Raw genomic sequence first — 15,444 nt, 5'->3', positions numbered from 1 at the left:
AAAGTCCGTGTGTTCTATGTCCTAGCTTTTTAAACCATAGGTTACAGTCCCACATGTGGGCGTCACACAAACAAATTAGTAACGCTAAAAGGCTCCTGAGTGTGTAATTACCAAAAGTAGATTCAAATTCAAACACCTAGGGATGGGATGTGTTTCTGGGATGACGAGTTGACCGTGTCATGCACATCGCTGCAGTCTAGGTTCTGTCCATGTAAAACGTGCTGCTTTGTTCCCTGTGTGCCAGCATGTACCACAGACAGACTGCCGAAATATCCTTGTTCACACTAGGGACGGTTTTCTCTAGTTAGTTTAGCTAAGGCTTTAATCTAGCATGTTGATTTCCTCAAAGAACCAGCTCCTGGTTTTGTTGATCCCTTGTATAGTTCTCTTTGTTTCTACCTGGTTGATTTCAGCCCTGAGTTTGATTATTTCCAGCCCTCTACTCCTCTTAGGTGTATTTGCTTCTTTTTGTTCTAGAGCTCTCAAGCTGCTAGTGTATGCTCTCTCCAGTTTCTTTCTGCAGGCACTCAGAGCTATGAGTTTTCCTCTTAGCACTGCTTTCATTGTGCCCCATAAGTTTAGATATGTTGTGCCTTCATTTTCATTAAATTCTAAAAAGCCTTTAATTTCTCTATTTCTTTCCTGACCAAGTTATCATCGAGTAGTTCAGCTTCCATGTATATATAGGCTTTCTGTTGTTTCTGTGGCAATTGAAGACCAGCCTTAGTCCATGGTGGTCCGATAGAATACATGGGATTAACTGGTGTTCTTGTATCAGTTGAGGTTTGTTTTGTGTCTGATTTTTATGGTTGACTTTTGAGACGGTACCGTGAGGTTCTGAGAAGGTATATTCTTTTGTTTTAGGATGAAATGTTCTGGAAATTAGTCTCAGTTCCTCAGAAAATTGGAAATAGTTCTATCTGAAGACCCAGCTATATCACCACTGGGTATATGCCCAAAAGATGCTCCAACATATAACAAGGACACATGCTCCACTATGTTCAGAGCAGCCTTATTTATAATAGCCAGAAGCTGGAAAGAACCCAGATGTCCCTCCACAGAAGAATGGATACAGAAAATGTGGTACATCTACACAATGGAATACTACTCAGCTATTAAAAACAATGACTTCATGAAATTCCCAGGCAGGTGGGATAGAACTAGAAAATATCATGCTGAGTGAGGTAACCCAGATCAAAAGAACACACATGGCATGTACTCACTGAGAAGTAGATATTAGTCCAAAACCTCACATTCCCATGATACAATCCACAGACCATATGGAGCTTAGGAGGAAGGAAGACTAGGGTGTGGATGTTTCAGTCTTGCATTGAGGGGGGAACAGGATGATTGTGGGAGGTGGAGGGAGGAAGGGACCTGGGAGGGAGAGAGAAAGGGAAGGAAATAGAAGGGGGTAGTATCAGGTACTAGAGGGGACAGGAGAGAGGTACAGAGGGTCAGGAAATCGAATAAAAATATGTAAAGGGGAGATGAGGAAATGGAGAGAGTCACTGGAGGTCCCAGGACCCAATGGGGATGATTTTAGCAGAGAAGGAGAGAGAGAACCTGTAGACACCCACCCATCTCAAAGTTTTTAACCCAGAAATGTTCCTGTCCAAAGGACAAACAGGGACAAAAAATGAAACAGTCTGAAGGAAAAGCCTTCCGGGGACTGCCCACCTGGAGATTCATCCTGTCTGCAGATACCAAACCTGACACTGTTGCTAAGGGACACTTGCTGACAGGAACCTGGTATGGCTGCTCCTTGGGAGGTTCAGCCAGCAATGGACCAATGCAGATGTGGATGCTTGGAGCCAAACATCAGACTGAGTTCAAGGACCTTCATGGGGGAGCTGGCAGAAGGACTGGAGGAGGTGAGGGCAATTGCAACCCCATAGGAAGAACAATATCAGGTGGCCGGATCACCCAGAGTTCCCGGGGAATAAACCACCAACCAAGGAGATCCATGGCTCCAGAAACATATGTAGCAGAGGATAGCCTTTCTGACATCAGTGCATGGGAGGAGGCCTTTGGTCCTGTGGAAGTTTGATGCAGCAGCATAGGGAGATGCTGGAGGATAGGACAGGAGGGGGTGGGTGTGTGGGGTAACACTCTCATAGAGGCAAAGGGGAGGGATGAGAGGGAGGTTGTGGGAGGGAGGCTTGTAGAGGGCTAACTGGGAAGTGGGATATCATTTAAGATGTAAACGAATGGAATGATTAATAAAAGTTTTCTGCTATTATAGAAAGATAACGCTTAAATTATACAAAGCCGAGGTTTTTAATATTTTCCCACCACCACTCCTCAGCATATAAGTAAAAATTAGCATACCTTTGAATTGTACTGTGTTACAACGTTTGATTTTAAAAGTTATTGTTTGGTTTCTTGACTGAGTTTCGTAAAAAGTCTTAAACTGAAGTTTGGTTAGAGATAGGACAGAACTTGCGAGCAACTTTCGAAATGTGTCTAAAAACACTTCTGCCATTCTGTGCTATGTATTTATGGGCTGCAGTGGTCTCACCTATAAAAACAAAATATCAACCAATTCTGAAAACCGTTTTATGGATCCCAGCAGTATCAAGTACTCAGTCAAGACATCTTTTTGTAAAAGTTGACACATCTGTCTCACTAGTACAACAACTTGTTTTTGTTTGCAGAAAATGGCAAATATATATGTATATAGATCTATCTATACCAAATTATTGTTTTGAAATAATTTTCTTTATAATTTATTATCAAAAAATGCTTGATTGGTATACCTATTTCGTTTACCTATCTAGTGGAGGTTGAACGACAATTTCTGAAGTGAAAGGGGGTCATGAGAGGAAAAAGTTTAGGATGCCCTGCTAAGTGCTAGTTATAAAAGACACACATGGGCTTTGGGAGCAGAAGGAAGCTCAGACGGGCTCGGCTCAGAGCAGTCCGGGGCTGGGCCAAGTCTCTTGGGCAGATAGAAGGCGCATGCTCATCTGAGTCCGCTTTCCTGGGGCTGGGCCGATGGCCGGGAAGGGTGGAGTCACGGGGCATTTCCCGGTGGTGGACTGCTCTGATTGGCTGTACGAAAGGCCTGGGGCGTCTCGGCCCTCCCACCAGGTCTGTAGGCTCCTGGTTGGCCATGCTCGCCTGGTTGTAGTGGGCACTGCTCCTGGAGACTGAGGTTGAAGGACTACTCCGGGTGAGTGACTGCCTCGGGCCTGCTCTGTGCAGCGGTCTCGGGAGCTGGTGCCCTGCGGATCGCCAGGCCTGGGAGAGGAGCCCCCACCACGATCTCTGGTCACCAGTTGCTCTGCTCCCGGAGCATGTTCTGTGTCCGGTATCCAAAGGTGCTTTGGGGGCGGCGATTCTGTGGGTATCAACAAGAAGTGGACTGTCTTTCCCTGGTCGCCCTCCCGCTTCCTGGACAGGCGCGATCGACAGTCAGGGACTCTGCCCAGAGTTCTTGGAATTGGGAACAGGCAGTCCTCTTCATCCTTTCCTCCCGTTAGTTCTCCCACGTAGTGTTAGCTAAGTGCACGGTCAACAGCAGACTTGGGCGTGGGTCCTGTTTAAAAACTCCGGTGATATGCTGTATAATCAGCTAGTCCTCTGCTTCCAGTATTTGACTGATTTATTCACATTATCTTGAAACGTGAGCTTAGCAGTACTGTCGAGTTATAGAGAAGCAGCAGACTGTAGGAGGCACTGCTGCGGCTGGGCATTGCCAGTAGCTTAGTTAGCAGTTAGTGAAAAACTACTTCGCGCCTTTGTTTTCATCTGCCTCTGAACTGCCGAGCTGCTTCAGCCCGATTTTCAAAAGCAACATTTGTACTACTAGTTTGTGCAGGACTTGCTTGCCACAGTCCTGGAGGCTCAAAGTTGAATCAGACTTCAGCTCTGCCCCACCGCCACTTCCTTTCTCCAGTGAAATGAAGGCAGACAGATAATGGATTGGATTTTTGCAAAGCCATAGGTACTGTGGTAAAGGTGCCCTGCGTACCTAGACTAGCACACTAAACCCAGCTCAGAGTCTTGTCAGACAACCTCTTCTGTGAGAATTACTTGTCAAGGTTTTTGAGCAACAGTGCTCTGTTGGAAGGAAGTCTAATGGGTGACCTTCCACGTGAAGTAGCTTCCCCAATCACCCCTGTGTGTGAATGCCCTTCGGAGACTGTATCAGGTTTTGTAAAAACGGCTTCCAAAAATAAATGTGCTTATTTTTAAGTTGAGCTGAGAACCTTTATCTATTTTTTTTAACACTCCCCCGCTCTTTCAGGTTTTTTTTTTCCCCTAGTATCGAAGGACCTCTGGCACAGTAACCTTAAGTTAAAAGGTAGCCGTAGGCTGTGCTGCATAAAACCACGCTGGTTCCTGAGAGCGTGTGGCTGGGACAAACTCCAGAGATCACCCTCTGCTGTCTGGAATGCTGGGGGTTAACTCTTGCATGGAAAAAAGATCACTTCAGGAGAAATCGCAGTGTCCTGAGATCCAGTTTTCTAAGAAATGTGGAATGATGGGTTTACTATTATTATTCTCAAAGAACAGGATTGAGATGTCAACATTGACTAGCAGGATTCATTGTAGGAATTTCTAAGTTTTGACATGTACAAATACCAGGAAATTAATATATTCCATAGTAAGAGCATACCTACCATCCGGAAGGTCCCTGGGGACTTTCCCCTCCTGCCCTTTCTCCACTCCAGATATTCATCTGTTTTCTGCCAGTATAAACTAGGTTACATTTTCTCCAAGTTTTATATACATTGAAACAATTCCTTCCCTCTCCTCTCTTTAACCCTCTCCATGACTTCTTTGATGTACATAATTATTTTGAGATTTGTCTAGATTGTGTGCTCACTGGTGAAGTATGTATACGTATAATTTGTCTAACTAGACACTTATTTGGTTTGACTGCCCCCACCCCTACCCCCACCCCCACCTCCAGCCTCCAGTTTTTGGTCATTATATACAAAGCTTCTATAATTTAAGTACAAGTCTTTAGGAATACATGCGCCTGTCTTTAAAAATGATCATATCAATTTTTTAAAGGCCTTCATTCTAACCTTAGTCTGAGCACTGTTAGAGACTCGAACTACCTCACTGTTAGCAAATGCAGTGCTTTGCTACAGTGTAATTTCGAGCCATCCGGGTGGTGATCTGATCTTTGTTGAGAGTTGGAGAGTTTCTCTCTCCCTTCATTTTTATTAACTCGGGTGACAGATTTTAATCCTGACATATAATTTCTGGAAAAAACCAAATTTCAGATATAGCGGCAGATGACGTTGGCTGAACTTAAAAATATATTTACCTCTAAAGCAGAGCGGAAAAGGTGGAGGAATTCTAGGGTTCGCCCTTTTTTTTTCTCCTAGGTTCCTCTACATTCTGCTTCTCTAGAAATCGTTTGTTTCACTTTGTGGTGGTACATGAGTGTATGAGGCCAAGCGTGCTAACTGGGGGCGATGCTCCTGGAGGTCTCTTAGTGAAAACAAATTGATGTTTTCCCCTACCAGAGACGGCTGCAGTCGTTCGGTTCCTGTCTGCCTTCCGTGTAGGATTTGATTTCTCCTAAACTTGGTTTAAGACTTTTAAAGAAGGCCCTAATTTATCGAGGCCTGTTTGTGAAGTAAAATTCGGCTGGCTACTCTCAACGGAAGAAAGATGCAACTGCTAGGCCGGGTGATCTGTTTCGTCGTTGGGATCCTGCTTTCTGGGGGCCCAACGGGGACCATATCAGCTGTGGACCCTGAAGCAAACATGAATGTGGTGAGTTTCTAAAGGTCACATGCTTTTGAAATGCAGCGATGACACGTATCGTTTTCCTAAAGAGTTGTGACGTCACAACCCTAGGCTCTTTACAACTCCTTAAACTTTTCGCTTTTCCTGAATTGTAGATGCCTTCTGCTACACTTTTCCCACTTCTCAGATACCGTTTCTGTATCCGGAGTCATCAGGCTGCTGAACAGGATACACAGCCTACGCTAAATAATGTTTTCTTTTTCGTAATTTTGTTTTTAAATCACTTAAAACACACTTTAGAGCTGATCAACCCGTCTAAGCCATTTAAGAGAATGCCTTTGTGAGTGCTGACCCTGAGCTGCGATTAAGAATGTCCAGGGAGCACAACTCAGTACGGTCGTGAAGATATTAGAAGGAACCCATCCGTTAGAAAAATCTAAGCAGAACACAAAACAAAGAAACCCCAAAACCCACCTGAATTAATTAAAGCATTTCAAAATTATGAATCTTAAGTAAACGGTGAAATCTGGATAAAAGCACATGTAGGAATACAATAGAGAATATAGATTATTGAAGAGACAGCAGCTTTAAAACTGAAGATGGATTTGACTCAGCTGAAGAAACAGGTGATGGACAAATTCCTAGATGTCAGGAGCAAGTTCCTAGATAGAACAGTATGGCTAGACACAGGCCTTGGCTTCATACCCCAGCCCCTTAGCAGTTCCCTCCTAAGGGAATGATGGAATTGTCTTTCAAGTATTTGTGACAGAGAGGATAATGGACACTTTGCTCTTTCAAGTAATTGACGGTCGGCACTCAGCCATGCCCCATGGCTCTTTCCTTGTGGAGAGGTCAACTTAATGGCCCTTTCCCATTTTTCACCTTTTCTTCAATCAGTTTCATGTCCTTCAAATGACATTTTTTAGCCTTATTGCCTAGGTCAGGAGCTTTAGAACATGAAGAATGTTAGCCGACATCTTTAGAAAAGAAGTCTTTATTTGTGCCTGATTGGCATGATGCAAAACAACAGGAGCCCAAATTTGACACACTTGCTGTAGAACGTGGCAGGATGATTAAATGCCATGAGTATAATTGGCTGGGTCTTGAGATGGGATCTTGGTTACTAGATCGAGTGGAGTCAAGAGTCAAATTGAAATGATTAAAAAGCTATAAGAAAGGAAAAGTTCCTGCATTTGTTTTCTCCTTTGCCTGATGCTTTTGGAGATGCAAGAATCAGCATCCACCGTAGAATACCCGTTGTCTTCTTTTCTCCCCAGACTGAGATAATCATGCACTGGGGATATCCTGGCGAAGAGCACTCAGTACAGACAGGAGATGGCTACATTCTGGGTGTTCACCGAATCCCGCATGGGCGGAAGAACCAGTTTGATAAAGGTATGGATGCTTACCGTAGCAAGGTGTAACGGCTTTTGGAAGTCACTGTGTTGTCTGAGTTGGTGACAGAATTCAGACTTCACTTGACAGGGTTACCACAGGATCGCTGGAGGCCAAAGTACCAGCTAAGCTGGGGCAACCACTTTAAAGCAAGGCTGGCTTGACTAATTTCACCGCTTAAGAAACAAAGTACTATTATGAGCATATCTAAGCTAATGTTGTGAGCATTAAACAGTTGACTTTTGCAATTTAAAAACTATCCACAAAAAACAAACGAACAAACAAAAACAAGAGACCATAAAGATAAGCACTAAATACTTCTTTTTCTATCTTACTTCCCAGTTTTTAAAATGTGTTCTTGTTGTATAATATCTTCATTTAAAATTTTTGTACCTTCCAAATGCTCATTAGGAACAATTGTGGATTAGTTTTCTCTTGCCACCTTTTAAGTTCAAAAGGTGCTGTAAAGGACATATTGTTTTATTTTTCAAATTATTTGTTTGCTATTAACAAACTCACAAAACATGCTTTTATTTACTATCACAGAGCTCTTCCCAGTAATTCTTAGAGTACTTCTCTGAAGATACATAGCACTCCATTGCATATTTGTGTCATGGAAGGCTTAACAAGTGAATGAACTTTTTGCTACTTTGAATTCTCGGCTAACAAACATTGCTGCTCAAACAAGTCAACAACAGCAAAACATATACCTATATATTGTGCAAGTCAATAAATAGTATAAATACTTATTAATAATAAATAATATAACTACAATATAGCAATTTAGAAAATGCTCTCTCTGCGTGCTTGTATTGATACCGACTTTCACTAGGATTATATTAAAAGTTCTTATAGATTTGCTTTAAAAATTTGTAGCTGGGTCTATAGTTATATATAGTTTTGATTAACTTATAACTTAAGCAAAACTGTGGTCCTGACGTGGGTGATGGAATTTCTAGACAAACTGTCTTACACGCCTAACAGGTATATATCCTTAACAGGATAATAGGTTTGCTTTTAACCATCTCTCAAGGTGGCCTATTGATTTTCTGAAAAATGGGTTAAGGTAATTGGCTAGCTCCCTCTTCTGTTGGGGTTGTAACCAGAGACGAGTGTTCTTTACCTCAGATGCTTCTCAAGTGATTATTCAGAGTGAACTACAGATCTGGGGCGAATGTGAGCTTTGTCTTGTGATTCTTTTCATGCTGTGTGAGACGCCTAGTTTTCTGCCTCCATACAAGACACTGAGTAAATAATGCTTAGGTGGCTATGGCAGTGCTCTCTTCCAAAGTCATTTGAGATTTTGTTTTAGTGTGAATAGCTCTACACTGTCATTTCTCCTTGCGAGTTTCACAGAACGATTGAGTGGTGACTTGCACTGATCTGTTTTTCCTGCTCTCAAACACATAAAAGTATAGATTTTGTGCAAGAGCGAACCTATTGATCATAGTTTCCTTCCTTCCCTTTTTTTTTTGCCAAAAAAGAAAAAAAACCTACACAGCATCAGGTTTTAGAGCCTATCTAAAGACACACGAGTATAGATGGTATTTCCTTTAAAGTTCTTAGTTAAGTAGTAGTTACTACTACACGCCATTTTTTTTTTTTTTGGTTCTTTTTTTTTGGAGCTGGGGACCGAACCCAGGGCCTTGCGCTTCCTAGGCAAGCGCTCTACCACTGAGCTAAATCTCCAACCCCTTACACGCCATTTTTTAAGGCAGGCAAAGCCATACTGGGAGAATGTACTACCTCCACCCTCAGGCTTCTGTCTCCACACAGCAGTTAAAGCGAACAGAGATCTTTCTTGCCTTGTGCACACACATCCCACTGTGGCCAGTGGAGGTGTTTTTTCTGTGAAGGGAAGCAAAGGCTTCAAAGAGACAGCAGTCCTTGGAGAAAGAAGGTGGTCCCCTTGCAGGCCGGGGAGGTGGATGCCCTTGTCTTGAGAGTTCAGACCACAGCCTGAGAGTTCTCTGAGTCAAAACTGTGTTTAGTTTTAGATCCTAGTTTTCCTTCCCCATTCTGAGGAGAGGTCGGTGATCTATGTGTTTACAAGGCAGCCTCAAAGGGGGCTTTTCAGGGAATTCTGTGACTCAGTTCTCTATGGTTCGCTCTCCATGGCCCAAGTCCCAGTGCTGGCCAGAAGCTCTTTATTTTGTCTATTCAGGAGCACTGTGGTCAGTGCTGCTAATCTGTCTTGCTGAAAACCAAAAAAGTCAAAGAGAGTACAGGGTACCCAAAATGGCACCAATCTTGTGAATGCCACTTCCCTTTGGGCTCCCTATTAATAGCTCATCACCCTTCCAGTGACCTAGACTAGAAATTGCTAAGTCATTTCCCTTTGTTTGGCAGTGCTGGGGATTGAACCCAGGACCTTGTGCATGCTTAGGCAAGCACGGATGCCAAGATCCATCCACAGCCGTCCGTAGAATCATTCTTGATTCTCTCGCAGTCTCTACGCCATCCAGAAACCATCACTCTTTAACACCGTTCTCCCTGCTCTGACCACCACACTTCTTCCCCTTATGATCTGGATGCCATTCATCTAGACACAGGAGACAGCTCAGAAACTGAGAGAATATTGAGGGAATCATTGTGTGTGTGTGTGTGTGTGTGTGTGTGTGTGTGTGTGTGTGTCCATATACCAGAGAAAATGAATCTCAAAGCAGGTCTATGGAAATTTAGTGTTGTTTTGTGCAATGAATGCATTTAACATATAGAAAGTAATGCCCTATAGCCTTATTCTTTATAAGCAATTATAGGATATATTAAACTGACATTTATTTGTAGGGGGGACATTCTGAGGGGGGCAATAGGTTACAGAGAAAGGGTGAGTGGGCTGGCTCTTCAGACAGCATGACTAGCTTCACATGGTGTCAAAGGTTCTGTGTGAACATGTCCTCCTAAAAGTTCTGCCACCTGCTGCCTCCTGTTCTAGCCTCTCTGTCTCGTTTTGCAGAGGAAGTCCCTTAAATCTCAGTTGTTATGGGACAGTGTGAGGCAATAGTCTTTATGGATCTAATGGATGTAGATACATACATTTCTTAGTAGTCCGTCCTGGCTGTGTGTGCACGTTTCACCTCATCAGGAGGAGCAGACATTTCTGCTTGTAGCTATTGGAGACTATGCTGCAATTTTCCATTTAAAATACATTGGGAGGGGGGCAGATACGGGGGGAATATGAGAATATCCTTTGTATGCTAAGGGAGACATTAGACATTCTTTTCTGTCATTCTCCACTCCTGAGCTTGGAGCCTGTCTGGTAGCCAGCAAGTCCCAACAATCCTCCTGACTCTGTCTAATACCATGTTAGTGTTTGGTTTGGTTTGGTTTGGTTTTTAGGGTTGTTTGTTTGTCTTTTAAATGTGGGTGATGGAAAGCTTTTTCCACTGAGCCATCTTCTTTTAAGCAATCATTCTCATCACATGTTGGGCTACCCCTGTATTGGCTGCTAAGTGCTTAAGGGAACTGAAACACAGAAATTAATCATTTATAGAGAAGTGGTTTTGTTTTTATCTGCTCAGACTTAATGATGAATGTTAATATTACAAGACTCTCACTTCCTGCTTCGACCAAGGATTTGAAAAGCTTGCACCGTTGTAACACACGTCTGGCAGATGTCTAGGTATCTAGATCTTCAAGTTTGAGATCAATTCAGTCATTTCCTGCTAGAGACGGCCAAGGCAAAGGGCAGTTCCTTGGGCATTTTGACTGCAGAGGTAATATTCCTTGAATTCAGAACATGTCCTTATATAATAAGGATTGAGCAAGCTGATCCCATGATAGCCATAATATAGACGTTATTTAGCTGAAACAAGGAAATACTACTTGGGCCAGCATTAAAAGGAAAATACAAGCCTCACTGGGAAATCAGCCAGTTACAGTTGCCTAACTAGGAAATCAGATACCTCATTTGTATCTGAAAAATCCTGCATCTGATGACCTGGCGGGTGAGCTCGCATTCTGTGAAAACTGGAAACAACTGAAGGCAAGCAAACTTCTTGAGGAAGCAAACTTCTCAAGCGTGGCCTAGGTGCAGGCTTCTCAAGGGTTGCCAGCTGAGCCATTTGAGTCAGAGGTGAAAGTTCTCAGCCTGGTGCGTGAGTTGTCTCCACCAGAAAAGACTCCAGGCCGTTGTTTTGATTTCGTTAGATCATCCTTTCTGTAGGGAAACTCGCCTTTTAAAAGAAGCCATCTGTGAGTTTCTGGCTTTATTTATTCATTCACAAGATGGAGCTTTAGTAGGGGTATGTAATCTGATTGTAAGTCTCTGTACCAGAGGCACTGAGCCCATGTAGACTGGGCTGAGCACGTGCTGGGGCTTTCTGGGCTTCTCCTGGTGCATTGGGCAGGAGATTGCATTTCAGTCTTTTAAACTCAGCAGCCTAAGTCGAGCTAGCTGTATGGTCTGTTTGTCCAACTCTGGGTGAGGTTGGAACAAAGGAGAAGTATAACATCAGAGCCTACACTGCTCCACCCGCCCCTTCCCTTTCCTCACACCCACTCCCTCCTTCTTGGCTAGCTACTGCTAAGTGCCTTGTGTTTAGGAAAACATCTACTGTCTCTCCTGGCATACACGAGGATCTACACACACACACACACACACACACACACACACACACACACACTGTATTTTAAATGGAAAATTGCAAGCACACTCTCCAATAGGCACAAGTACAAATGTCTGCTGCTGTGGATTGGGTTGAAAAGTGCAGCCAGGACAGAACATTAAGGAATGTGTGTGTCTCCATCCTAAGGACCGCTGCACTTAGAACACATCAGGTGCCTGGGGGTATGTTTTCTGAACTCTCTGTGTGTTTGGTTCACAGTAGTCAAGTCAACAGTAACTCAGATAGTTGATAACAAGTGTAATTCATGCCTTCCCCACAGGACCAAGGGAGGCTGGATCCCTGTGGAGGCCAAAGTCTTTTTGAGGTTGATTATGTTGCTGACTCATTTGCTTTGAAAACGCTGCACCCCAAGGACTTGGCCTATCCCCAAGTCGTTTGTTGCCCTCCTAGGACTGAGTAAAGCATTGAGATTCCAAAATGTCCCTCATTCCATTCTAAGTCACATTCGGGTCAGAGCTTCCCTATCTTCCAGTATCAGAGACAGCCAGGGGCAAAATCTGTGGTCTTACTGTGGAGGGTATAGCTAGGTGCCACCAACTAGTGTGACCGTACCAAAAGCACTAGCCTCAGGCTTGAGTGGGATGGTGGCAGTTTACTTAACCTCTCTGGGTTTGTTTCTTCATCTTATACAAGAGAAGAATAACACCTACCCCATCCTTGCTGTAAGGCCCTTGAGGTGCCTTACCCTGCATAGTGAGGTACCTTACCCTGTGTGTACCTCGTGCCAGATTCAACTTCAGCCGCTACAGTGACAGTCACCAGGGGTGTGGAGGGCAGTGCTGTGCTACTGATGGGACCTGGTGATGCATGGTCATGTGCTCGCTCCTGCAGTGCAGGTCATCCCCCTTTCCTACAGGCAGACTTTGAAGTGGGAATGTCATGGCCTGGACTTTGGCAAACACCGCATGACTTTCTGATTGTTTTCTGTGGACAAGCTAAGTGTCCCCCAAGCATGAATCGTCAGATGAATCATTAGGACTCTGATTAGCCTGTTGGCCAAATGAGATACCGAGGTTATGGGGGTTAAGTAGTTTTCCTATGACAAATGGCTGGGGTGACATAAAGACAAGGCTTCTATACCTCATGTTTGAGTTTCCAGTCATTTAGCCCTTTTGGTTAGCCCTTGGGTTTGTACTGTTGTCCCTGATACAGTCAGAAAACTATCTGGTAACTTCCATATTGGATTCTCTTGTTTAGTCTCCCGGGATTTATACTTTGAACCTAAGCCCCTCCATTTTGTTTCTTCCTCCAGTTAGGCTGCACCTCACCTCTCCCTTTGGCATGCCCTTTTTACCCTTTGACCTACTGACATGGGGTGATGAAGACAAATAGTTCTCAGGGGATCCAGGCTCCCCAGTCTCCAACTTCTGAGTCTTGAGTTTGGAAGTTTGAAGTCTGATTATTTGTAATAGCCATTTTCAGGGTACTTGTTTTTTTTTTTTTGTTTTGTTTTGTTTTGTTTTTTTTTAATACAACAGAGTGGGACTGAAATCAATAGAATTTGAACTAATTTTTAAGGCCAAATATTAGAGCTAGAATTAGACTATAAAAATTCAACAGAGGCCATCATTTTGAATAACTGAAACCTAATGGCGGGCTACCAACCTCCAATCCACTCGATAATTCTTGAGGAGGAGACCCTTAGGATCCCCCTTGGATGCTTGTTGGGGACATAAGTGTGTCTTGTGGCTTCTTCCAGGGCATTTTAGTCAACTCATTCTCCCCTGACCCAGCTCGAAGGGTCAATAGCTGGCTGTAACTCCCTTTAAGTAGGTTTGAACATTCTTCTGATGGGCTGATTTGGACTGGCCAAGGGAGCTTCATAAACAAGATCTTCCAGGCCAGTCTCTGTGTATGGAGTTCCTCATTCTCCGGGTCAAGGCCAGAACCATTAACATGTCTATTTCACAACCATTCTGTGTTATTTCAGTGCACAGCTAGTTTGGACGTAGGGTGCTTGGCTTGCTGGGAACTGGCTGGAAACAGACATATTATTTGTGTGCATGCCTCTTCCCTACTTTGGGTTTGAATAATTGCTTAGGTCACTGGTGAAAACCAAGGCCTTTGAAATGAGGTAGACTTGAGTCTCAGAGTTGGCTGAGTGGTCTGTGACCAGTTGCTTTCTCTACAGGTAGGTCACCGTTAGGTAATGCAGGACAGGTAGGTCACCGTTAGGTCTCAAATGCAGGACAGATATGCCTGAGGTGCATATTTAACATACCAAAGGGGACCTGGCTGCCAGGTTCTCCCTGTGTCCTCAATCCCTAACTGTTACTGAGTGTGGCTATATTCCCCATACCCTCCCCTAAACCTCTCCAGCCCAGGGGTTGGGCTGTTTTTTCCCTAGCTGCCCTTCCCTATATAATCCAGCCATTTTGATTACCTGGTCCCTTTTGGTCTACCCTTTACCTTCCTGCCTACTTGGTCTGGGTCTCTCATTTCTCCTCCTGCCTCTCCTCACCAGGTCATGTCCACTCTGGCCTCTCCCAGATGTCTCTGCCTCTGGGTGTGCTCTCCCTTTTATCTACAATAAACTTTCTTCTCCACCATACTGGGACTCACTCTCACTCTCTCTCTCTCTCTCTCTCTCTCTCTCTCTCTCTCTCTTTAAGTTTCTTGTTTTTATTCAATCACCTCATCCTTAACATGGATATGAAAGTTTAAGCCATACATGACTTGAAACCTGGGACATAACTGTTTTGAACAATATTAACACTAGTGCCAAACTATGCAAACTCTAGAAGCTGGCCTGGGTTATTATGTAGTTAGAGTTCATTCAGGAAGCGCTTAGGCCAAAGCCTAATCAGATTTGGTACAATAATGATTGGACATTGAGTTTGTTCAGAGCAGATGTCCCACTTTTCTGGTTGATGAGTTCCTGTGAATTGGTGGATTATGTGACCCATTTCATGGAGATAATAAGCTGAGGGGCAGCTCTGGCTTTGCACTACCTAGTGTGGTTCCATGGGAATGGATATATACTACATACAAGGTCCCACTTACCTTTTTGTTTAGAATCTGCTGTTGCAGGATACAAATCCTTTTGTGGGAGATGCAGGCTCTTCCCAAACTAGCAAGGAGCTTAAGGTGTCCGGTTGAGGAGGACCTTACAATTCCTGGGTCAGGCAAAGAAGTCTGCCTTTTCAAGCCAACTCCCGAGGTAGATCCACTATGCTAGTGTCTTAACCTACCCAAGGAACTGTAGTCTAAGATCACTGCCCTGGCCACCCATTATGAAGTTGAATCAAATCCTTTGAGACTTCATTACTAGTGAAAACTGAGTTCTGTGTCATGTTGACAACGCTCAACTTTGGCCTCCTTCCTGCTTGCCCCTTGGTTTGATTACTTCCCTAGACCTCAGCTGGTTCCTCATGGTTTTTGGAGTGAAGTAGCTTCCCATGCAGACTCGTGTCTCAGGGGGTAGGAGGAATTCCCCACCCACATAGTTGCCTTCCTCTTATGAGCCATTGTTCGGCCTACCTTCAGCTGAGATTCACCTCACTGGGCAGGCAGCATCACAGTGACCAGCCATGAGGCTGCTCTGTAGGTGACCAGGGTAGTTATTTTGCCTGTCCATGGCTAGAAAAATGATACTTCAGGCTTTTTGTTTCTGTTTATTTCTGTTGTTGTCATTGATGATGTATTTGCATTAGCTCCCAGAGGCAGGAATTTTAGTAATTATTGTCATACTGAGTTTATAATTTAAAAC

General features: G+C 43.8%; 1 protein-coding gene across 2 annotated transcripts in view; it reads left to right on the top strand.

Annotated features, from left to right (window-relative positions):
- The first annotated feature begins 2,989 nt into the window (after positions 1-2,989).
- Positions 2,990-15,444, top strand: part of Lipa (lipase A, lysosomal acid type) — a 33,413-nt gene continuing 20,958 nt past the window's right edge. The window contains exons 1-3 of one of the 2 annotated variants that reach the window (XM_006231275.5): positions 2,990-3,175; positions 5,487-5,739; positions 6,990-7,107. In XM_006231275.5, coding sequence (XP_006231337.1) covers positions 5,635-5,739; positions 6,990-7,107 — 223 coding nt within the window. In that variant the 5' untranslated portion in view covers positions 2,990-3,175; positions 5,487-5,634. The other variant, NM_012732.3, reaches the window with a different exon arrangement.

The sequence above is a fragment of the Rattus norvegicus genome, chromosome 1, assembly GCF_036323735.1.
Source record: "Rattus norvegicus strain BN/NHsdMcwi chromosome 1, GRCr8, whole genome shotgun sequence".
NCBI lineage: Eukaryota > Metazoa > Chordata > Mammalia > Rodentia > Muridae > Rattus > Rattus norvegicus.
This window is presented reverse-complemented; position numbering and strand designations above follow the sequence as displayed.